The sequence below is a fragment of the Orcinus orca genome, chromosome 9, assembly GCF_937001465.1.
Source record: "Orcinus orca chromosome 9, mOrcOrc1.1, whole genome shotgun sequence".
Classification (NCBI taxonomy): Eukaryota; Metazoa; Chordata; class Mammalia; order Artiodactyla; family Delphinidae; genus Orcinus; species Orcinus orca.
This window is the reverse complement of record NC_064567.1, coordinates 19,653,605-19,678,429: the sequence shown is the minus strand read 5'-3', so window position 1 is coordinate 19,678,429 and position 24,825 is coordinate 19,653,605. Positions and strand designations below refer to the sequence as shown.

General features: G+C 36.7%; 1 protein-coding gene across 5 annotated transcripts in view; it reads right to left on the bottom strand.

Moving 5' to 3' along the window:
• Positions 1 to 24,825, bottom strand: part of CHCHD3 (coiled-coil-helix-coiled-coil-helix domain containing 3) — a 306,323-nt gene that overhangs the window by 242,051 nt on the left and 39,447 nt on the right. For all 5 annotated transcript variants that reach the window (XM_049714985.1, XM_049714987.1, XM_033432428.2 and 2 more), the window contains exon 3: positions 6,161 to 6,242. In XM_049714985.1, the coding sequence (XP_049570942.1) occupies positions 6,161 to 6,242 (82 nt within the window). The remainder of the gene's footprint in view (positions 1 to 6,160; positions 6,243 to 24,825) is intronic.

Below are 24,825 nucleotides of genomic sequence, written 5' to 3'. Positions count from 1 at the left end.
CCTGTGCTCTGCAACAAGAAAAGCAACCACAATGAGAAGCCCGCACACCACAACAAAGAGTAGCCCCCACTCGCCGCAACCAGAGAAGGCCTGCGTGCAGCAACGTAGACCCAATGCAGCCAAAAATAAATAAATAAAAATAAATTTATTTTTTAAAAAAAAAGAAATAAAAGGAATACAAACTGTAAAAGAAGTAAAACTGTCACTGTTTGCAGATGACATGATACTATACATAGAAAATCCTAATGATGCCACCAGAACACTACTAGAGCTAATTGATGAATTTGGTAAAGTTGCAGGATACAAAATTAATGCACAGAAATCACTTGCACTCCGATACACTAACAATGAAAGATCAGAAAGAGAAATTAAGGAAATAATCTTATTCACCATTGCAACAAAAAGAATAAAATACCTAGGAATAAACCTACCTAAGGAGGTAAAAGACCTGTACTCAGAAAACTGTAAGACACTGATGAAAGGAATCAAAGATGACACAAACAGATGGAGGGATATACCATGTTCTTGAACTGGAAGAATCAATATTGTGAAAATGACTATACTACCCAATGCAACCTACAGATTCAATGCAATTCCTATCAAATTACCAATGGCATTTTTCACAGAACTAGTACAAAAAATCTTAAAATTTGTATGGAGACACAAAAGACCCCAAATAGCCAAAGAAATCTTGCAGGGGAAAAAAAAAAAAACGGAGCTGGAGGAATCAGACTCCCTGACTTCAGACTATACTACAAAGCTACAGTAATCAAGACAGTATGGTACTGGCACAAAAACAGAAATATATATCAGTGGAACAGAATAGAAAGCCCAGAGATAAACCCACGCACCTATGATCAACTAATCTATGACAAAGGAGGCAAAGATATACAATGGAGAAAGGACAGTCTCTTCAATAAGTGGAGCTGGGAAAACCAGACAGCTAGATGTAAAAGAATGAAATTAGAACACTCCCTAACACCATACACAGAAATAAACTCAAAATGGATTAAAGATCTAAATGTAAGGCCAGACACTATAAAACTCTTAGAGGAAAACATAGGAAGAACACTCTGACATAAATCACAACAAGATCCTTTTTGACCCACCTTCTGGAGTAATGGAAATAAAAACAAAAGGAAACAAATGGGACCTAATGAAAATTGAAAGCTTCTGCACAGCAAAGGAAACCATAAACAAGACAAAAAGACAACCCTCAGAATGGGAGAAAATATTTGCAAATGAATCAACAGACAAAGGATTAATCTCCAAAATATACAAACAGCTCATGCAGCTCAATATTACAAAAAAAAAAAAAAAAATTACAAAAAAAAAAAAACCCAATCAAAAAATGGGCAGGGGATCCCCTGGTGGCGCAGTGCTTGAGAGTCCGTCTGCCGATGCAGGGGACGCGGGTTCGTGCCCCAGTCCAGGAAGATCCCACATGCCGTGGAGCGGCTGGGCCCGTGAGCCATGGTCGCTGAGCTTGTGCGCCCAGAGCCTGTGCTCCGCAACGGGAGAGGCCACAACAGTGAGAGGCCCGTGTACAGCAAAAAAAAAAAAAAAAAAAAAAAATGGGCAGAAGACCTAAATGGACATTTCTCCAAAGAAGACATCCAGATGGCCAAGAGGCATATGAAAAGCTGCTCAACATCACTAATTATTAGAGAAATACAAATCAAAACTACAATGAGGTATCACCTCACACTGATCAGAATGGCCATCATTGAAAAATCTACAAACAATAAATGCTGGAGAGGATGTGGAGAAAAGGAAACCCTCCTGCACTATTGGTGGAAATGTAAATTGATAGAGCCACTATGGAGAACAGTATAGAGGTTCCTTAAAAAACTAAAAACAGAATTACCATAAGATCCAGCAATCCTACTGGGCATATACCCAGAGAAAAACATAACTCAAAAAGACACATGCACCCCAACGTTCACTGCAGCACTACTTACAATAGCCAGGTCGTGGAAGCAACCTAAATGTCCATCAACAGACAAATGGATAAAGAAGATGTGGTACATATATACAACGGAATATTACTCAACCATAAAAAGGAATGAAATTGGGTCATCTGCAGAGACATGGATGAACCTAGAGACTGTCATACAGAGCGAAGTCAGAAGGAGAAAAACAAATATTGTATATTAACACATATATGTGGAATCTAGAAAAATGGTACAGATGAACCGGTATGCAAGGCAGAAACAGAGACACAGACATAGAGAACAAATGTATGGACACCAAAGGAGGAAGTGGGGGTGGGATGAATTGGAAGATTGGGATTGACATATATACACTAACTAATATGTATAAAATAGGTAACTAATGAGAACCTGCTGTATAGCACAGGGAACTCCACTTTGCTGTACAGCAGAAACTAATACAACGTTGTAAAACAACTATACCCCAATTTAAAAAAAAAAAATCATTTCCAACCTAACAGAGGTTATGGTCTAGAGTATGTACAGACTGTACTGACAAAATACAGTTCTAGGACCCTATCTGCCCACGTTTCCACATGCCTGAAAGCACCTCACACTTGCAGTCTGCCAGCCTGATCCTGAATAGTTGGCATAGCCTGCACATAAGCATCAAAATTTGCAAAACTTTTTCCAGTCAGCAGCCTGGAAAAATCCCAGGTACAACAGCAGAATGCTGTGTCATCAAGGTTTTGATGGCACAGAATATGATACCGTGTGGAAAAACAAACACATCAAGACCCTGAGTCACAGAACAATTTAGAAGAATTAGAACCAACATGAACAGGTTTTGAGTCCCTTAACTTTGGGTTTCTCACTATCAGCACTACTGACATTCTGGCCCAGATAATTCTTTGTTTTTTTGTAAGGTTTGTCTTTATTTGGGGGTGGGGGGTATCCTGTGCATTACAGAATGTTTAGCAGTATCCCTGGCCTCTACCCACTAGATGCCAGTAAGACCTTACTAGTTGTGACAGCCAAAAAACGTCTCCAGACATTTTCATGTGTCCCCTGGAAACCAAAATCTCCCCTAGCTGACATGCTTTAACCTATTTATTTCACTTACATTTTCCTTTTTATGAACATACAAGTGATAGGTTTTTAGAAATTCAAAGTCAGTCTTAATGAGCTCTTTTTTATATCTTAAAAAAAATTCTAAGATATAAACTACTGGGTTATTATCTGCAGCAATTTTTTTCTTAGTGGTACATCAAATACAATGCTTCTTAGAAATCGATGGCATCTTCAATTCAATGAAATTCAGCCACCCACCATCCTTTCCCCTTCATCATGGAACCGTCATCCTGGAGAATTACTTCTTCCTCACTGTGTAAAGTTTTAAGTACTACCCAGTTCTTCCCTACCTAGTGGTTCTCTAGTCTTCCTTTTGAGTCCTTTCAACTATCTAATATTCTTCTAAAAATTTCCTTGCTTCCCAAGTCGGCCAGAGTTAAGTTCCAGTCTTTCAACCAAAAAAACCTAACTGAAACAAGGTCCTTATTAAGCTAGCCTGACAGAAAATATTTCAGAGTATTTCCCTGCCATGAAATTCACCAACCTATTAAAAATGTTGGTGCTTCTCCTTACCATTCACCATATAGGTGGAGTGAATGGGGTACAGATGAAACAAGAATTGTTGTAACAGTGTCATGGGGATTCACTGTACCCTTCTGTTTTTGAAGATGTTTTAAAGTGTCCATAATAAAAAGGTTAAAAATTATAACTATCCTATAAAGAAAAATATCACAATGGAAATAATTTCCAAAGTCCTTTCTGCATACGTTGGATCCCTTACACTTTCATGTGCCTATGCCCCAATCTTAAGGGCTTAGGAACTCAACTACAGTTATGGGTACATCTGGGGTGAAAAGAGAAGACTTGCAAAGCCAGGTATATACCACTGACAGTCCAGGACACAAGGAACCATCTTCTAAAACTGCTTCCAAGGCTTTACTCAATTAAGGCAACAGATACAATTATCTATAAATGCTTTGTTTCTCCAAAAAGTTGCTTTTAAAAGACGGCACAGAAAACCTTTTTAATGCTTTTTCTGAAGTTTCTTCTCTGGTTGAAAAAAGAAAAAACATACCTATTGATTCTTCTAAGAACTATCATACAGATAAACACACACTTTTTGCCAAGATTTGACAGCTGGAAGTTTGCATGAAGAAGGCTTCAAACAAAACATTTTTTTTTAAAGAGAAAACAATAAAAAAGGCTGTACCACCCTCTGCTCCCCTTAAAAGTGACAGAAAATAAATTATCAGTAGTCATTTGTCCCAGGTTACAGCTAGGCTGCCAACCCCAGTCCACATGAGAGATGAAATCAGCCCTCACTGGCACCTTGTATCCATCTCATCTGCCCTTTACCTTTCATAGAACAGGAGAACAAATGGGAGCTAAGTCATGGAGGGGGAAAAAAAAAACCCACCACAGTGAGAATTACTGTAACAAAAGCCTGTACCATAGGGGAAGAAAGGAAGACAAAAAATTCCTATGTGAAATATAATAAGCAAAGTAAATATGAAGGTCTAACCAAAAACTCCTTATTAAAATAAAATTCAATTAAAAGTAATAAAATTTCAAAGACAAGGAATTCCACCATAACACATTGATGTTCTCTGCTTCTTAATGAAAATGGTCTCAGTTTTTTTGAATATTTTAACTTCACTATCTAATTATATACTCCATCAACCTAACCCCAATTAAATAATTATGAAGTGCTGCGTGGGAAACTATTGAAATATGCGTAGACACTTTTAGCAGTACTAACTATATCTTGATTTTTAAAACCCTAAGCCATGAGCCTTCTCTCTTTCCTGAGAAAAATGGTGGTCTTAATGTACAGTAAAACTCATGTCCTGTTCTACACGTTTCAGGCAAATCGGACCTAGCTTATTTAGCACTTCGTCAAAGAGAAGAAATGTTAGAGAACATTTCATAAACCCTCACTTTAGAGATGAAATATTTAAGGCCCAAAGAGGTTAAATTATACACTGAAGCCCCTATAGCCAAGTGAAGATGAGACTCCAATTCAAATATTCCTTACATTAGCTCTCTCAAGCAAACTAGTGAAGCAGTCCAAAACACACACACACACACACACACACACACACACACACACACACACACACACACACAATCTTACAAACCATCTACTGGTAGTAGTCATTGTGCATGTGAAAGATATTTGCATAATCATATAATAATAATGCTTTGTGCTATACAGAAATTTCAGAAATAGCACAGATGGGAAGCACTTGACTCTATCTTGGATTAAAATGTATCCACATATTTCTATGAGTAAGTATATACTTTAAGTCTTTAAAAAGTAGTACTTTTACCAAAAAAAATTTAACTATGTTGTTTTGAATATTGCTTTCTTTTCAGTTTACAGCCTTTCAACATCGTTTTGAATCAGCACATAAGATCTACTTGACTGTCTAATATTCCACTGTAATAAAATTCCATGTACCATAATTCACTCATGCAGCCCTCCATGATGGGCATCTGGATTGCTTCCAGTTTTCTATTACAAAAACATTTCAGTGAACATTCTTTTAGCAGCTGTTGTTAGAAGTAGTAATAATGACAACAATAATATAGATGTATACAAAAAAATCTAGAGGAATGAAATGTTCAAGAGTGGTTATCTCTGTAGGATGAAATTACAGAGGATTTTGTTTTTTCAACCTTACACTTATCTGTAACATCTTTGACTTTTTTAAGTGAGCATACTACTAATCAGTGCTACTTATTAACATGGGTACTATCTATAACATATAACATTCATTATTAGCTACAATATTGTTAACCTTAATACCCATAGTGGACGATGTAATTTTCAATCATAAATTATATTCATTAAAAGAACCTAGCCTGAGAAGTGCCAGGAGAATCCTCAAGAACTACTTCTCACATATTGAAAAAACAGGGCTCAATTATTCATGCAACTAAGAAGTACACAAGAAATAAAATGGTCATTTACAATTGAGTTTGGGAAGGGGATAACCTAGGGCTTTAACAAGCACAATCCAAAACCAAAACCAGCCACGTTCATACATGTTCAGCCAAATACAAATGACGAGTCTTATTATAATCATTCCTCTCCAAAAATATTTCATAAATATGACAAGTCTGCCAAAATCTGTCTCAAACACCATGAAGCTCACCGTTTCTGATTTTCAGATTCTTTCTTGGCCTCCTCCAGTGCCAGCTCCTCAGCCACTCTTCTTTTCAATTCTTCATCAGAAACTAAAATCAATAAAGAGGGGAAGGAGATAAAATAAGTGACTTCTTTAAACAAAAGCATGAGAATACTCAGGAAGACAAAGCTGAGACTAGATCTTAATAGGCAAAGTTTTGCCAGCTGGTCAGTGTCTCCTTGGAACCACCTAAGCAGGGTGGAAAAGACCAATTAGTGCACTTCAGGAGTAATTTAATCAAGAGTTCCCTGGTGACCTAGAAATCTCCACACCTGCCAGAAGTTATAATAAACTCAAGGAGCTGCTTACTGCCCAGTGGGACTGAGCCATTAAGTACAAATTCTTTAAAATGATGTCCTACCATTAAAGTCTGACAACTGCATAGAGAGGGAGGAGAGGGTGTAAGAAAGGGACTTCAGAGAGGAAAATGACACCAAAACATTCCTACTTTGATAATTAAACACTTTAAAAAATCACTTATTAGAGAAAGAAAATCATTTGTAGTTACATTCATTTTTTCCATGATTTACAAAAAAGGGAATTTATGACTCATATTTAAAACCATATTTTTTGGAAAACGTCATTCAAATTCAAGTGCCAACAATTGGAGAGAGAGACAGAACAGTGCTGAGAACACGGCTGGAGCTTTCTAAATACCTAATGACTTGATCTGAAACATCTGGTCTTTCCAATTAGAAGATTTTGTACAATATGTTTTGTAAGATTCTTACAGCTATGATAGCAAATAAAATAGACAAATTTTACATACTCTTTAAGAGCTTTCCATAAGAAATAAGCAAGGACTCTTTCCTCTTCAGTACCCAAAACCCACTACCCAAAATTATGACCAAGAAAGCACCAGAAACACTTAAGGTCTAGGAATACACACAGGACCTAACAAGTATTTCAACTGGTTGAGCCTACTAGATGGAAACTAGACAGTACTCTCTGCTCTTCAATGACATTTTATTTGATAATCTTGCATTATAAGCACCTTGCCTTACGGAATATGCAAAAAATTAATTACAACAAGATATGCAAAAACTTTAAAATTTAGCTGACACTGGGCAATAACAAAGAAGATATATGAAAGGTCTAAGGATGTCTTCTCTTATTTGTGGACTATCAGAAAACAACAACATCAAAGGACATTATCAAGAAGGTGAAAAGACAACCCACAGAATGGGAGAAAATACTGGCAAATCATATAGCTGACAAGTGGCTTGTATCCGGAATATACAAAGAATTCTTACAACAGAACAACTGAACAGAACAATAAAATGACAAGAAAATTAAAAATGGGCAAAGGACATAAATAGGCATTTCCCTAAAGAAGATATTCAAATGGCCAATAACTGCATGAAAAGTCACTCAACAGCATTCATCATTAGGGAAATGCAAACCAAAACCACAATGACTTACCAATTCAAACCCAGTATAATCCAAAGGACAATAACAAGTGCTGGTGAGAATGTGGAGAAATTGAAACCTTCATACATTGCTAGTGGGAATGTAAAATGATGCAGTCACTATAAAAATAGTGAGGCAGTTTCTCAAAATGCTGAACATAGTTACCATATTATCCAGCAATTCCACTGTTACGTACTGTATACATCCAAGAGAACTGAAAATATGTCTACACAGAAACTTGTACATGAATATTATCACAGCATTATTCACCATATCCCAACAGTGAAGACAACCTAAATGCTAATCAACTGATGAAGGGATAAACAAAATGTAGTATATCCATTCAGCATGATATTATTCAGCCATAAATAGCTATGAAGTACTAATACATGCTACAACATGGATGAATCCTGAAAACATTGTGCTAAGTGAAAGAAGCCAGACACAAAAGGTCACATATTGTATGTGTCCACTGATATGAAATGTCTAGAAAGGGCAAATCTGTAGACAAAGGAAGTAGATTAGTGGTCACACAAAATTAATTAATTAAAACAAGAACAGGGAATTGTTTGATTCAGGCAAATCTTAAGACTTTTTTTTTTCAACATTAAACATTCAAAATAATACAAATCCCACTAGAGAAATTACAGACTGTAAGAGCTCAGCAAGGAGTCTGGATATGGATAGTCTTTGTTTTTCTATTAGCTAGACTTTAGATAAATCAGTTAACCTATCTGACTTTTGATTTCCTCATCCAAGAACAAAACCAGGTAGGTTACATAGGTGTCAGCGGGCTATGAAGTTCTCAGCTATGCACTCTATAAGGTGATGATTTTCACATTTTCATCTCCTTCTTATAAACAAGCAAAACAACGTGACACATTTTTTCAAGTTGTTCACAGCGGGTAGCTCTATTAGTAGCAAAAATTGAGACAAATATTTCACCCAATTAGTACTACCTGATCAAACTATACTCTGAAGTGTACATACCAGTTAGGACCAACACACAGTCAGACCATGTGTAAAATCACACAAATTCCCGATTGCTTCAAATTATTGCAGCAAAATTTTTCTCATGCAAAATTCGATCAAATTCTCAATCACAATTCAACTGAATTTCACTCAATTAAAACTAGGCTTCGGTAAGACCTTGGTATACCAGGTCTAAGCATGAAGCAGTGAGATCCGTTTTCTAAGTGAGCTGATACAACATATCTTAGTAGTGCACTGTATGCCTCTTACATAAGGGCTTGCTACCAGGGGAAGAGCCAAAATCAGCAGTGAGCTTTTCATGATGATGTGATAAACCTGGAAGGGAACGGTAAGGACTCCATTACCACATGGTGACCAGCTGGGTGGCTGGGAAGGCAGCCATGCAAGAGAGACTGCAGAGAAGGAAACGCAGCTTCAAGGCTTGTCTTCCTTCTCTATATACACTCCTGCCTCTCATGCCTGCCAAGGCACCTGCCGTGGGGTGAGGCGGTAAATACTGATAGATGGAGATAATGGTGGTATCACCTAGGGAGGCCAAGAGAGGAGGGAGAAAGATGGGAAGAGGAAGCACAAGAGATGCAAAGGTCAGGGAAGCTCCAGAAGCCACTGAAGAAGACATGCCCAAGGGACCGGCTAGTTCACATCACTTCTGGTCAGTCAAGGGACTAAAGCATAGCTGTCTCTCTAATGCCCTAGCTATTTCTGGAAAAGAAACACACACACACAAACACACAAAACTTTTGGGTCTCACGTCCAAGGTCACAGCTGAAAAAGTAATTACCTTAGCTATAATGGAGAATTTAAAATAACAAAAGATAAAACATGACCAAGCATAAAGAGTTTAAAATCTAAAATAGCAATTCAAAGCCCAGGCAGGAAAATAAACCAGCGTGGTAATGGGTTCTGAGCAAATCTAAGTTTCAAGTTATTTGTTTTTCAATCAATAGAATACAGAAAGCAACAACATATTTCTTCTGATAGGTCTGGTCCAAAGTGCATAAGGGAAAAAGATATACCATTTGGAGACCAATATTCAAAATGGCTTTTCTGAAAACACTCTTTTCAGCTTCAGGATCTGAACATTCTCTCAAATAAAACTGTTATTAAACTAAAAGGTCAGTGTTTCAGGATGGACTACTTTAAAAGAAGCACAGAAAGGCCAACTTTGCCTATTAGCACAGTGAGTTTCCCGTAGATCTTTGAGGACTGGCAGAGTTTGTGAAATGAGAAAAAGTAAAAATGAGAAACTTTCAAGCCATATAAATCAGACTGGCCACGGAAACCTGCAAAACAAGTTCCGGCTCAGTAACTAGGGTTCTAAAACTTTCACATAACATACACACTTCCCTTTTAAAATGTATTAAGACAAAAGGATGCTTTCTTCACACACTTGTACTCTGTACTTGCTAAAATGTTCTCAGAAGCGATTTTTTTCTCAATGAACACAAAGACTGGCATTTTGTCAGTTAGTTATAGGTGATACAACACTAACCATAAAACACGTGAGAAAAAAATCAAGCATTACAATGGCCTGGTTAGAGCAAGTCGGCCCTAAACCCTTTATTTGAAACTACTATTGAAAATAAGAAATATTTGTATTAAAAGCAGCTCAAATTTTTGTTCGTTTTTAGTAAACAACATTCTAAACAAATGTTTTGGTTAGTCCAAAGGCAGCTTTACTGACTGCCTAGCAATCTTTTGCTCCCCTTAGCCACATTCTAAATTTTTAAGTTAAATTCTTAAGAAATTCTAAGAATCTCTAATTTCTAATTTCAGGATCAAATAAAAAACTCCTAACCTTATACTACATGATTCTTAGTATTCTTAGGAACTGTGAATACCATGGTCTTAATTCTCAGAGAAAGTGTAGCATACATTTATTACACCTCACCTGTGTTCTATGTTACCTGACAGTGTCCTAATTCTGTTTTCAGAAACTGGTTAAACGAGGGGTAGAGAGGGAAGGGGTGGAGAAGATGGGACACTATATTTAAGACAGTTCCTTGAATGGTGGACAGAAATGACTCCAAAAGACGAAATGACTTTATGAATGGCTCATCATCTATGAAAAAAACAAAGACTGAAAATACAACCATGATTGGAGACTTACACGGATTCCCTGGACCTCAAGGGACATACCAATTTCCTTTGTAACTTTTTCCGCTATGACTTTCCCTTTCTTTCATTTTCCTAGCATAATCCTTACAGTATAATTCCCTCCCCAATTACAGTATTTCTGAAACAATCTCCGCAAGTTACTTAATAAAAATTATGGCTTGCCTATTAGAAAAATGTCAGGTCCTTTGGGATTTTTCCTTTATTCCATTTCTTTCTGGTTTTACCATTTACTGATACATACCATGTCCAATTTTATAAGCCCTATTATTTTCATGTGCTAGTTTAAAAACACCAAAGAGAACTATGAAAATCTACTCTCAGAAGAAAATAAATGTATGTAATTGCATAGCACCAGCAGCAGATTTTAGATAAACACTGGACTCTGCCAGGATTGAGACAGCTGAGCCAAAGCTTATACTGTAAGATACAGCCAAATTAAATTTTCAGCTCCATAGAAATATCCATTAATCTTATAATTTCAATAAATTCATTAATACAAAAAAAGCACTGATTGTTTAAAAAATAATAATGGAAGCATCCATGCAATCAATGAAATACAACACACAGTTTATCAGAAGTAAATGACTCACAGCATGTGGGTTGCAGGATAAATCTTGTCTTGCTCCTTATCTTATAAAAGGTACAGAGTTTGATTAGAAGAGTCAAAAGATGGCTAGAATAAATCTCAGGGGTCAGAAAGAAACATGTAACAGTTTGCCATTATCCATTTGTGGCACCATCTAGTTAGCAGACAAACCTGAGTTAAACACACACACAGAGTGTGTTAAGTATGATGATATTCAGCTGACAATAACATTTACTATCACCTTAAGGATAACGTACCCTAAGACTGCCTTCAAAAAAATGCCATTTGTCTAGATACCTGGCAGGGTAACTGAGGCCACTTATACATTAAAGCTAATGACAATGTTGGAATGAAAATCCTTAACTGCAGTTTCAAAACCATAAATATCAAATGAGAAGGCACCGTGTTACAGTTTGGCAACCTAAACATTAACTGTATCAGGTTAATGGCTTATTTTGTAGTATTATTGCTCCATCAGGATTTATATACCTTCATAAATGTCTAATTTGAATGGCATAATATGCAAATAATGTCCATTTGATTGTTTGCTTCACAACAAGCACTCGTGGAAACCAGCTCCACAATACATTCTATGTGAAAACAAAGATCAATACCAGACTGCAGATGCTGTATAGCAACAGACAAGCTCATCACTCATATTCTACAGTTTCCACATTTTTAAGTAGACAATTCATAAAACCAGTATTGAGAATCAGATACACCTAGTATTTCATGTCTTAATATCCTGAATATAGTTGCAAGACCTCACAAAGCCTCTAGGAAAATAAGATCTATAATTTAAATTAAAAAATAATAATTACCTCTGGATATTGCTTTTTGATGCATAGCTTAATTTTTTTGTTTGTTTCACAAATGGATGTATTTTGTTCACTGGAGATAAAACTATCAATTCAACAGCGTTAAATCTCCAACCCCAAATGAAGTACCAAAACCACCCAAACCTGTTTCTTTCTTTCCAACAGTCCTGAGTGTGGCTGCATTCAAAGGCTTCTCCATAAAGACTCATGACATTCAAAGAGGACCAAGCTGGAAATAAAGGCGGTTCCCATCTAGCCCTGGTTTTGCCACAATTCGTTTTTGTGATTTTGCTCAAAAACACATCATTGCTTTAGGCCGAAGCTGTCTCCTTATAAAATGAGAACCCAAACTAGAAAATCTCCAACAGCCGTCCCCTTACACAGCAGTGTTAAATGGGACTGAATTCATGCTTGAGCCTCCACTTCCCCTAAAAGCCCGATAACATGAAGGTGAAAGAATGAAAGGGTCTATCGTTGATAACATATAATGCCAATTGTTCCTCTGAAGTGACACTCCACTCATTTGGAAAAACTGTCTGTCAAATACCCTGCAAACTAACAAAAACATCCTCTAGGCTTTACAGACAAAGCAAAAATAAAGAGGGAAGGAAGGACAGGGTGGGAGAGGGAGGAATATTGTGCAGGCTCTTCTAGGCATACAGCAGATGTTCAATAAAAATGTGGTAATCGTTTGATCTGTGGAGTCACACATCAGTCATTAGGTGAAATGAGTCACCAACTTTTTGGGTAGCTTAGGGACGATTTAGAAAAAACATAGCACACACTCTGCAAAATCGCATATAATCTAAGTGAAAAATGTGGACTGCCATTCAAAATAGAAATTCAAGACAAATAAGCACCTTCTCCCCAACTCTCCACGCCACTGCCGCCACCACCAACCACCACCAGGTTTCTGTTCCTGTGGACCCTCCTGTACAGAAAATTGAGCCACCACTACCAACAGTATATTTTTTATAAAGGAGAGAAGGATGGGTATTCATTATAAGCTTACTGTACTAGCTATAAGGTTTATTTTAATGCTTAAGCTCAGGTTTCTATTCTATGGTCAACTAAATGAAGTTATTTTTGTTTGTTTAATTATTTTCTCCCAAATCAAGTGACCTCAAGGAATACACAAACTAGGGAAATCAATCAATTCACTAGGCAGTAAATCCACATTGACTTAATCCTATGCTAGGCTTTATAAGAGACGGAGACATATGGTCCCTACCATTAAGGAGGTAAGAGTCTGAGTTATTAAAATTGTACTTTGAGGGTTTAGTATTAATGACACTTACAAAGGCGGGCTGTAGTCATGGAGTATTTCATGAAGGAGGAGGGACACAAGCAAGGACGTACGTTAGACAGATGGAAAGGAAATCAAACAAAGCTTGTTTGTAAGAAAAAAAAATTGAAGGGTAAATTATGCTCAATTGTGAGGAGGCTTGAAAACTAAGCAGGGGTTTGGGTAAGAAATATTAAGAAATAGGGCATCATGGACAGTTGTTTAAAAATGAAAATAATGAACATTTTGGTACATGACTCTTTTTGAATTATGGTTTTCTCAGGGTATATGCCCAGTAGTGGGATTGCTAGGTCGTATGGTAGTTCTATTTGTAGTTTTTTAAGGAAGCTCCCTACTGTTCTCCATGGTGGCTGTATCAATTTACATTCCCACCAACAGTGCAAGAGGGTTCCCTTTTCTCCACACCCTCTCCAGCATTTATTGTTTGTAGATTTTTTGATGATGGCCATTCTGACCGGTGTGAGATGATACCTCACTGCAGTTTTGATTTGCATTTCTCTAATGATTAATTATGTTGAGCATTCTTTCATGTGTTTGTTGGCAATCTGTGTATCTTCTTTGGAGAAATGTCTATTTAGGTCTTCTGCCCATTTTTGGATTGGGTTGTTTTTTTGTTATTGAGCTGCATGTAAATTTTGGAAATTAATCCTTCATCAGTTGCTTCATTTGCAAATATTTTCTCCCATTCTGAGGGTTGTCTTTTCGTCTTGTTTATGGTTTCCTTTGCTGTGCAAAAGCTTTTAAGTTTCATTAGGTCCCATTTGTTTATTTTTGGTTTTATTTCCATTTCTCTAGGAGGTGGGTCAAAAAGGATCACTGCAGCTCTATTTACAACAGCCAGGACATGGAAGCAACCTAAGTGTCCATCAACAGATGAATGGGTAAAGAAGATGTGGCACATATATACAATGGAATATTACTCAGCCATAAAAAGAAACGAAATTGAGTTATTTGTAGTGAGGTGGATGGACCTAGAGTCTGTCATAGAGTGAAGTAAGTCAGAAAGAGAAAAACAAATACCGTATGCTAACACATATATATGGAATCTAAGAAAAAAAAAAAGGTCATGAGGAACCTAGGGGTAAGACAGGAATAAGGATGCAGACCTGCTAGAGAATGGACTTGGGGATATGGGGAGGGGGAGGGGGAGGCTGTGACGGGGTGGGGGAGGGGCATGGACATATATACACTACCAAGCGTGGGATGGATAGCTAGTGGGAAGCAGCCGCATGGCAAAGGGAGATCAGCTCGGTGGTTTGTGACCGCCTTAGAGCGGTGGAATGGGGAGGGTGGGAGGAAGGGAGACGCAAGAGGGAAGAGATACGGGAACTCATGTATAACTGATTCACTTTGTTGTAAAGCATAAACTAACACACCATTGTAAAGCAATTATACTCCAATAAAGATGTTTAAAAAAAAGAAAATAATGCAGTGAAATGGGGCATTACAAGAAGTCTAATCTGGCAAAGATATGCAGATTAACTGGATGGGGAAATAGTAAAGCAATGAGTGGTTCTCAAAGTACAGCCTCATTTTCTCTGCCCACCCCCCCCCACCCCCCATCCCCCAGCAGCATCACTTGGAACTTGTTAGAAATGCAAATGTTTCAGACTCACCCCAGAACTATACATCAGAAACCCTGGGGGGAGGGGCCCAGCAATCTGTGTGCTAACAAGCCCACCAGATTTCAGATGCTTGCTCAAGTTTGAGAGACACGGGCATAAGGTGATGAGGATACTGGCCATAAAGATGGAGTCTAAGATGCACGGGCTTTCATGGGAAAAACTGGTCATCTGTTACTGACCGAGAGATGAAAGAGAAAGAAGTCAAAGGTGCACCCAGATGCCAGAAAATTAATACCCATGATGGTCAATTAAGGAAAGAAGGAGAGGCTGTTTGGGGAAGAAAGATAATGAGTTCAGTTTCAGACACATTCAATTGAAAGTAATGGTAGACTCACCACATGGAATTGTACGCAATTAGATATTTGAACCTGAAATTCAGATTTAAGACTTGGCTGGAAATGCTGATTTGGGAATGACTGTTACAGATCTCAGCTCAGTGAATTCTCTTGGAAAAAAATAAAATGTATACAGAGAAAAGAGTAGAAGGCTAGGAACAGGCCTTAAGAATTCATCAGATGAAGGAGAGGAGAGAAAGAAGAACATCATTAGAGACAAAGAAGGAATGGAATGGAAGAAATGAACCAAGGTACCATGTGCAGAAATGATAAACAGATTTCATCTCATGTGCCAATTCCGATCAACTGGCAGCAGCAGCCTGGGGTGCTGTGTGTAGGACTCCAAGGCCTAGTCCAGGTTCAGGAAGGAGGAAGATCTGGCAGCATGGCTTACAATTACCTATCATCCCAGGGAGTGCATGGAAATCAGATGGTTTGGGCATCAGGAATCAGTGGGAGGAGGACAACGGAAGGCAGCAATTATAGCCCTCTCTTCAAGTTTAGAAATGAAACAAAAAGGAATGAGGTGGAAAAATTATAAATAAAAGATGATTCTCACAATTGGTGGAGATCTGTGCATGCTTGAAGGGCAGTCATAATCAGTAATCTGCAACTAAATTATAAAACACTGATGAATGCCAGTGATTGTTGCTCAAAAGTAACTTAGAGTAAAATGTATACATTATTCAATACCTGGTTGTACAGTAACACAGACCAATTCACATTGACATATCATATTCCAGTCCACCTTCCTAATTATCACACTGATGCAAGCAAGGTTCATAGCACATTTTTTAAAACGTATATTTTATAACAGTAAAACAGTGGACAAGCCTACTTCCATGTGCTAAAAAGCTTTAACCAAGACTAATGTCCTTACCTAAGTAACTTGCTTTGGTAAATAGAAAGTCAAAACCATTCCAATACTTAGAGTCATAAATCATTCTTCCTTCTTCCTATTGTTATGAACTAGTGTGTCCTTTTTAGCAATAAAAACTGTATTTTATCCAAAAAATCCATTAACTGCTAACAAAATTCCTAAATTCAACTAAAATATTTAGTACTTCAAACTCTGACCAACACTATTTTCTAAGGGAGACTTTAAATGTATCTTTGCACGTAATCAAAGCCCGAGGAAATCAAAAGACTCAAAAGTCTGAAAATAAAATCTATCTTCTAATCCACCTACAGCCCTGGGAAATGTCAACTAACTCCAATCTCATGACTTTTCTTCTTTTAAATGAAAATAAAAGTTCTGACCCAATTACGGCCCTTTTTATAAGGGGGAAAAAAAAAACAGAGTCCTATTTCTAGATACTGGCCCACTACTAGGCAGCAGAAATAGCTGGAAGATCACATATAGTCAGACCTCTGGGCTTCAGTGGCTTCATTTACAGCCCATTAGGGTGCGATGCCAAAAAGGACCTATTTAACCCACAAGCTAACCGCTGCAGAACAACGGCCTTTCCTGGGAAGTTTTAAATAAAGCAGATTTTACACCCATGCTTGATTCATATGTTATTTATGGTAGTTCAAATATATTAAAACTGTGAGACAGCATAATACATATTGGTATAACACTTCTCATTAAACTATTGTGCAATACCCTGTGCTTTGTATTTTTTATTTAATTGACACTGTGATAATTAGGTCAGCCTCTCTTTTACCTATAACCCTGTTATTTTTTCCTTCATCTAACGAATATCCACCTACTGTTCAGAAAACACTATTTCAATGTAGTCGTAAGTGGTCATAATCTCTAATAAAACAAAAATAATTCTCTGTGAAGCATTGTGGAAGCTCTGTGAATTCACTGATCACAGACGACTTCACCATCTTTAAGACACAAGACTGTGCACAAGAATTTCAAGAACAAAGGCCCTGTCCTATCTTTAAATGCAAGAACGTACTTAACCTTTTTTCTAAAAGTAAAATAAATTATCCACAGTCAAGTTAGACTGAACAGAATAGTAAAAACATTTATTATGATTATATCCCTAATGATCCACAAATTTCCCTCATACCAGTGTTATATAGAGAAAGGAGGTGGAACACTTTGTCTTTCAGAAGTGGTTCATTTGTGTAACTTACACCATGAGCTATGTAAGACTCCAGGATGTAAATCCTTCAGAACACCTGGGATGACACAAAAGGTCCTTGTTCAGACCGTGGTTTTCTCCCTCATCAGCCCCTATGCTGCCTTTCTGTAGCAAATATTTTGTAATACTCCCTTTACTATGCTGAAAATAAATGGATAATACAGACACGAGAGTTTTAATCAATATAATACCCTAAGTGTAACATTAAAAAAAGAAATAAAAAGAAACTAATTTATAACGAATAATGGCATTTTACTATGTAAATGCTCAAATCTACAGTAGATAAAATAAAAGAGTCTGACTCTTGAGCTTATAAGTTAAGCCACCACAAATGCAATAGCTACAGTTATTGCAACAGAGCAGTTGCATTCCCAGAAAATTCAGTGTATCTTAAAACCACGGAAAACATACTTTCTGTTGATACATAAAACACTTAAGTTCTGGGCTGGGTAAGCGGGTTTTCAGCTATGTGAATTTCTGATGGGACATTCTGAAATCGAGGGCACAGGACAATCGTTCAAGGGGGCAGAACTATCCGAGTCACTGCAAGATGTCTAGATCCCTGCCCACCCCACTAAACACCAGCAGCTCCCCCACACATTTCCCAAATGCCTCCCTGGAAGCAGTACTGCCCCACCACTGAGCACCACTGTCTTAGACCAGGCTAAAATACTCACCCTGATAAAAAAAAAGATAACCATGAGAAACCTAGCTACTTTAAGGTTTGTATGACAACTGACAGTCCCAAATAATGCAATTACAGTAATGCACTTTTCAAACACAGATAAATATTTGGAGATGACAGCAAAGTGCCTTCCTCCCATGGGATCTCTGCCTCGAGGTGCCCAAGTATTACCAGCTTCCTCTCTCTCCATACTCGCCAAAGTCACATTTGCCCGGTCCCACTCATACAGATCATCTCGATTTTCCTTCTGGTATCCAACATCACTTTGTGCTAATCATCATACTATTTTTTCCCTCTCCTGATGCCTCAAAAAATGTCATCCAAGGACAAAGACTTCATTATGAATCCAATGGAAATGGAAAGTGGGTACAAATTACAGCCTAAAGACCCCAGCTCACTGTTATAATATCACAAGAATGCACAGATACAGGTTGATACCCACCTATCCGAACTATTCAAATGTATTAAGCATTCACAGACATTTTCAGATTAATGCCTTTATGAGAACAACTTCCCAAGCACAGATTTATTTCAAGCTGCCACACTTTCCATCCAAACTACCTACATCGGATAGCTCTTAGACAACTAAAACTATATGTTTCATAGGTGACAATATCAGAATTAATATTGAACAAACAGTTCAAAAAGGCCATATCATTTTTATATTCAAAGAAAATGAGAAAAGGATTTAAAGTTATTAGCTCTAAATTAACTTATAATTCACAAAGATTCCATTTTAAAATTAAGGAAGTGAACGGTTTAATAAGGAATAATTTCTCTATAAAAACCAAAAATAAATTAGCTTTCACTACAGCATATAATATGAAACTATCTAGAATAAATGGTAGGAAGGCCGCAAGAATAAGTACAATCTAAACACATGATACTTTAAAAGAAATGAATTTATGTTATTTTAAACTTTTAAAAAGTGTTACAGGTAGAGGTCCCTAGGAACTACTTTAATGAAACTCAGAATACCAACTTATTCTCTGTAAATAGTAATGTCCAATGTACGTGATGATTACATAAAATAATTTGCTAACTAATTTGAGATTTCCCCTTGGAATTTTCTTACTAAACCCTCCCTCACTTCTACCCCCATCACCCACCCCCACCTTGTTTTGTATGAGTAAACATAAATCTTCTCTAATTTCATGACAAACTGTAAATTAAATGAATCCAAACTAATAAGATTTTGCTCTGTGCTTTAACACTTATAAATGGCTTTAACATATTTGATCTCAGTTATATAATTTATAGAGAATTTAACAGTAAGAAATTAATCTAAGACATTATTCATATATAATATAAAAATATCTTTAAAAGGATAGTATAAAATGTTCAGATTTAAGTTGATATGCATCTGAAACATGGCCATAAAATAATTTAATGGTATAACATGCCACACATGAAAGACCTTCATTTTATAATCACAACCATGGGTGTGTGTGTGTGTGTGCGTGTGTGTGTGTGTGTGTACGCAATAGGATTGTGAAATACAGAAGCATGTCATATTTGATTTCTTTTAAATGGACATAAAAACAGAGCTCAATGAGCAGAACAAAATTTTAATTAAAGAATCAGGTTTAAAGAGACCTGCGTTTTCTTCCTGAGTCTACCCGTAAATTACCAATGACGTTTCTCTTGAAGATGATATGAAGTGAAATGAAGAGGTATTTTAAGTCCAAAAATGAACTCATTACAAAAACAGGAAATCCCTTCCACTGAAGAACCACGAGCAAAAATCCTGACTGATGCTGTGTAACATTTCATTGAGTCAATACTATAGTTTGCAAGAGGCTATTTTAAGCTGTATATCCTTCAGAATGTCAACATGCTAGGATTTACAATTTCTTCAACCTACAGAAAAGATTATGTAACAAAAGAATTTGTGGTGCATCTTTCAAGAGAATTTAGGATCTGGCTTGATGTCCAGGTCCAATTACATAAAAGTATTTTAGCTTCCGATCTCCAAGGTCCACATATTTATTGTAAATGAATTTGATCTGACAGTAACAAGACAATATGAATCTCTTTCATTGTCTTTGAACACTGCTAAGGTCACAGATTATGACGAATGATGAGAAGACTAAAGGGTAAAGTAAAACTGATGTTGATCAAGTGTTGTCTAAAAATTAATTTTCATGGCCAGTTTAAATGACTATTAAATCTTCCTCTTAGAAACATGAAGGCTGGTGGCAATGAGAAAGACAATGAGGAAGAGCAATATATATTTTATACATAAAACGATGAAAACCTGGAAGCAAATTAAATATCGAAAAACAGGAAAATGGTCAAATAGTAAAATACAACAGCCATATAATAAAATATTAAGCTAATATTAAGAAACAGTTATTAAAGAATATTAATCCCAGGAAAATATTCTCACAAGTAAGTGAAAAGGACTAGATACTAAACTGAAAATACTGTTGCTCTTCATTTTGTTTTATATACGTCCAGCTCTGAAAAAAGCACAAGAAATACATACACATATGTGGCCTGGAATGATATATACAAAAATGATAATGATTATCTTTGAATTTTTCTTTCTCTCTATATACTTACCAGTATTTTTTACCAAAAACACATTTTTACATTCATAATCATTTTAAGAAAAATTCCAGTTTTTACAGAAACGCTGTATCAATTCAATCATGAACATCAAATGTACAAATTATATCAGTTTAGCTAACAGAAGTTCAAACCACACTTACACCAAAAGAGAGCTGGCTGGGATTAGTGTCCCCAAAATGAACACCACAAGATTCAAGAAAACAAAACTGGTTTTCATTTTTTCCTTTTACCCCACAGCCATCCTGCCTACACCGCATTAAAAAAGACTATGTATTCTTCTTTTTTTAAGGTTCTTATTTTTTATTATTTATTTTTTATACAGCAGATTCTTATTAGTTATCTATTTTATACATATTAGTGTATATATGTCAATCCCAATCTCCCAATTCATCCCACCACCATCACCCCCACCCCTGCTTTCCCCCAAAACAGACTATGTATTCTTAAAAGGCAAATTACTCAAAGAAAAAACAATCACACACCATTACTATAATAAAGTCTGGGGGAGCATTATTTCTAGCACACAGTTTCTTATTACACTGTCTGGAGGCATACCACACAACAAGGGCTATTTGACAAAGAGTTCTTATGGAATGAAAATGATGAAATTCAAAGTGTCAGAAAAAAGATATTCGGTGGCCATATTAAATATAGGTAGAAAATGGGGGGAATCTTAGCCAAAATACTCTCTTTTCACTTGTTTTTCAAGTAGCATTTAATTTTTTGTCTTCCATTTAGATTTTTCAATTGATAACACCAGTAGCCCTAGTAAGATGAATGATATGTTACCAAGGACAGCTGATGAAAAATTCTTAGTCACTGACTTAAGCAATCAGCTGAGGTTAAGCTAAGACAGATAAAAGGAATCAAAGATAACCACTGATAGGATTTTCTACATCAGCAACAAATATTCACAACATAACGATGGTGAAGCTCCATGGAGATACACTTCCCACATGCAGCAGTCACTGCTACACAGTGTCACTATATTTTGGGGTGTTCTAGAAAATCACTCTATAAAATGTCCATTTGGGCTGTGAAACAGACAATAGAGACCTATTTATTTTATTCCACACAGGCACAGGCTAAAAGAAAACATAACATCAACTATAAACTTTAACTATTATATCTATCATTACACTCTTGTTACCACTAGCAAAATAAAACATTCAATGTTCTTTGCTTGCTGACTAGAGTTATACTTAGTAGGAAGTATGTATCAAAATTTAGCTTTGTTTCCTTAAAATGGAATATGACAACTTCTCACTGGGCCTGAAGCATTTCTAGTAAAAGCTATTACTCAATGTACCAAATTTTCATTTTTTTAAGTTGCTTAGTGCATGCACACACTGCAATCACTGGCTAAGATGAAAAGGTTTTAAATACCTATTTGTGGGAATTGTACCTCAACAACAAATATCAAAACCATCACTTTTCACAAAGCTTTCAAGATAGGGTAGCAATGACAAATGACGGGACACTATAACAGATACTACAGCTTTATCTTGACTTTCATCTTATTTATTTGGGTTTAAAGGAAAATCAAACTAAATTATTCACTCCTTGCAGTATTACAGGAATCCTCAGATGCTGTTTATGCAGTTTGGATATAAACTGAAAATATCAAGTCTTTTCAATGTTTCATCCACGCTGATAAATCAGGAGTAACTAAAATCCAAACAGGAATTCAGACATGTGAGAAAAGTGAAGTGTTTGTAACCAAAATATTCCAACATAACTCAGCTTTATTTCGACAAGAACTTGTGTCTCAGGGTTACCAACATTTTCAGCACTTAGAATCTTGGCTCTACCTTTTTCCACTCTCACCTGGGAATCCAAAGAAAATTATGAGTGACTATCATAGCACAGACTGCCATAAAGGCAATCCATGCTTGGGCACAGAGCTGATCAGAATAAAGACAACAGTCTCCAGCCTGGCTTGCAGTCACGTAGCCTCATGACTACATTCTGACTAATAATATGTGAGTGGACGTGGCACGTGCGGCTTCTAAGCTATTCCCCATGGCATGGGCTAGAGGACAGCTGGGAGCCATTGTGGACCATATGGATAAGGGAAACACCTTAGAGATGCAGAGCAATAAGACAGAAGGAGCCTGGGTGCCCAAATTAAGGAATCATCAAATTACCCAAAATGTTATATAAGAGAAAAGTAAAATTCTAACTTTTCAAGTCACTGTTACTTGGGGTCTCCATTAGATAGTGGAACCTATCTTCTACCCCATATACCCTGATAAAACATGGCAAAAATCTGAAATTCTAATTTACCTTTTCTCAGACCTAGAAGAATCAAAGACAGCCTCAAAAACATGCACACGTAAGAGAAGAAGCTAAAAAATTAGCTACGTTGAGTATACTTGAAAGAGGTGGAAGAAACTTGAGGGCAGAAGTCTATATACATGCCCTAGGAAAGTCTCCTCATCCAGATATGCCTAATAGGAGGAAACTGGAAAATCAATGAGGTGCTTTGTCCAAACCAGGGTAAGTCATTTAAGCAAGTTATTCAACCTCTTTAGAAGAGAATGTCAGCTCTAGAATGTCAGCTCTAGAATCATGATCTGATTCATAGAATCAGACTGCCTAGATCTAAAACCCTGCTCTGCCATTTGTTATATTCGCATCTTTAGTCATTAGCTTTCCTGTGACTCAGTCTTCTCACCTGTAAAGTGGGTATAATAAAAGTAACCATGTAATAAAAATGTTGTGAGAATCACATCACCTTCTGACATATACCAATACCACATCAGATTACACTTCCACTCCCATAAACCTACTTTACCCAAAACCCCATACAAACAGTCCTCAAATTTCAAATAACCTGAGATTTATTGACTACTCATTTTCTACCCTGGCAATTCTTCAAGGTTCCATCCCACCATCTACTGCCTGTTTAATATCAATCTAACATAATAATACTACCTACAGACTAGCAATTCACTAACTTTCCACCACCTATCCGGCAAGCTAAACCTTTGTGAGAAAATATTCCAGCTATCTCAAAGTTTGTTGAGAATCTGACTCGTTGAAGCAACGCTCTTACATTTTTTCCTTCTCTCTTCTCATGCAGCATTCTACATAACAGCAGCAAGGATACAACACAAATCCTACTAAATCTACCCCCCCCCTTTTTTTTCTTTTTTTTTACAGATTTTCTTTTATTGCAAATTCACTAAGCAGCATTCGAAACAAAAGGATTAAATCACAAGTTCACTCTTCCCACCTCCACCCCTCCCAAACATCTGTACGAAACTCGAATGTGAGCATCCTGTCCTGGGTGTTCCACCTAGGAACCCCACTTCCACTACTCTACATTCTGCTGTTAAACTTCAGAAATTCCTAAATCCCAAAACAAACAACTGCACTACTTCAATACTCCCTTTGATATGTTAATGGTCCCTAAGAGAACTTCAACAACTAACAGCTGAAAAGTAAACATTAGTTTAGGTCTAAAACAGTCTGTTTGGGCATAAGTTAGGTGAAATATTAATACATTAGAGCTTCTGGTAATGTTTTTAGCATTAGTGTTAAAATTCCGCAAGAAGATAATTATTTTAAGCATGCCATGACAGATTTGCTGCATTCTTAAGAAATGCAAATTATATCCAGGGGCCCTTTTTTTTTCCAATATAGCATGTCCAATTTTATAAAAGATGTAAATAGAGAATTATAATCCACTTAAACATATTCACTTAATAGCAAGCTTGGTTGAAACACATCTTTTATTTTTTTAAGTGAGCAATACTTGTGCTTTTATAATCTTAAAATGCTTCTCTTACTCACACTGCAGTAATATTTCTTCATTTTCCTAAGATTCTCTCAAATAATCTTAGGTTGCCCTTTGAGTATCCACAATTACTGTAACTTTAAACATCCTTGCAGCACAGGACAGACCTTTAAAGGCTTAACATCAAGAGAACACCCTCGAAGGGAGTCTTACAGTATGGCAAGCTCTTTTACTCAAATCATCCTTATCCTAGCAAGAAGTAGGGATCTTGGCATCCCTGTTACGTGATAGTCATTACAATCAAATATGCAATAACATAGGGAACCAAGCCCTATAATAAC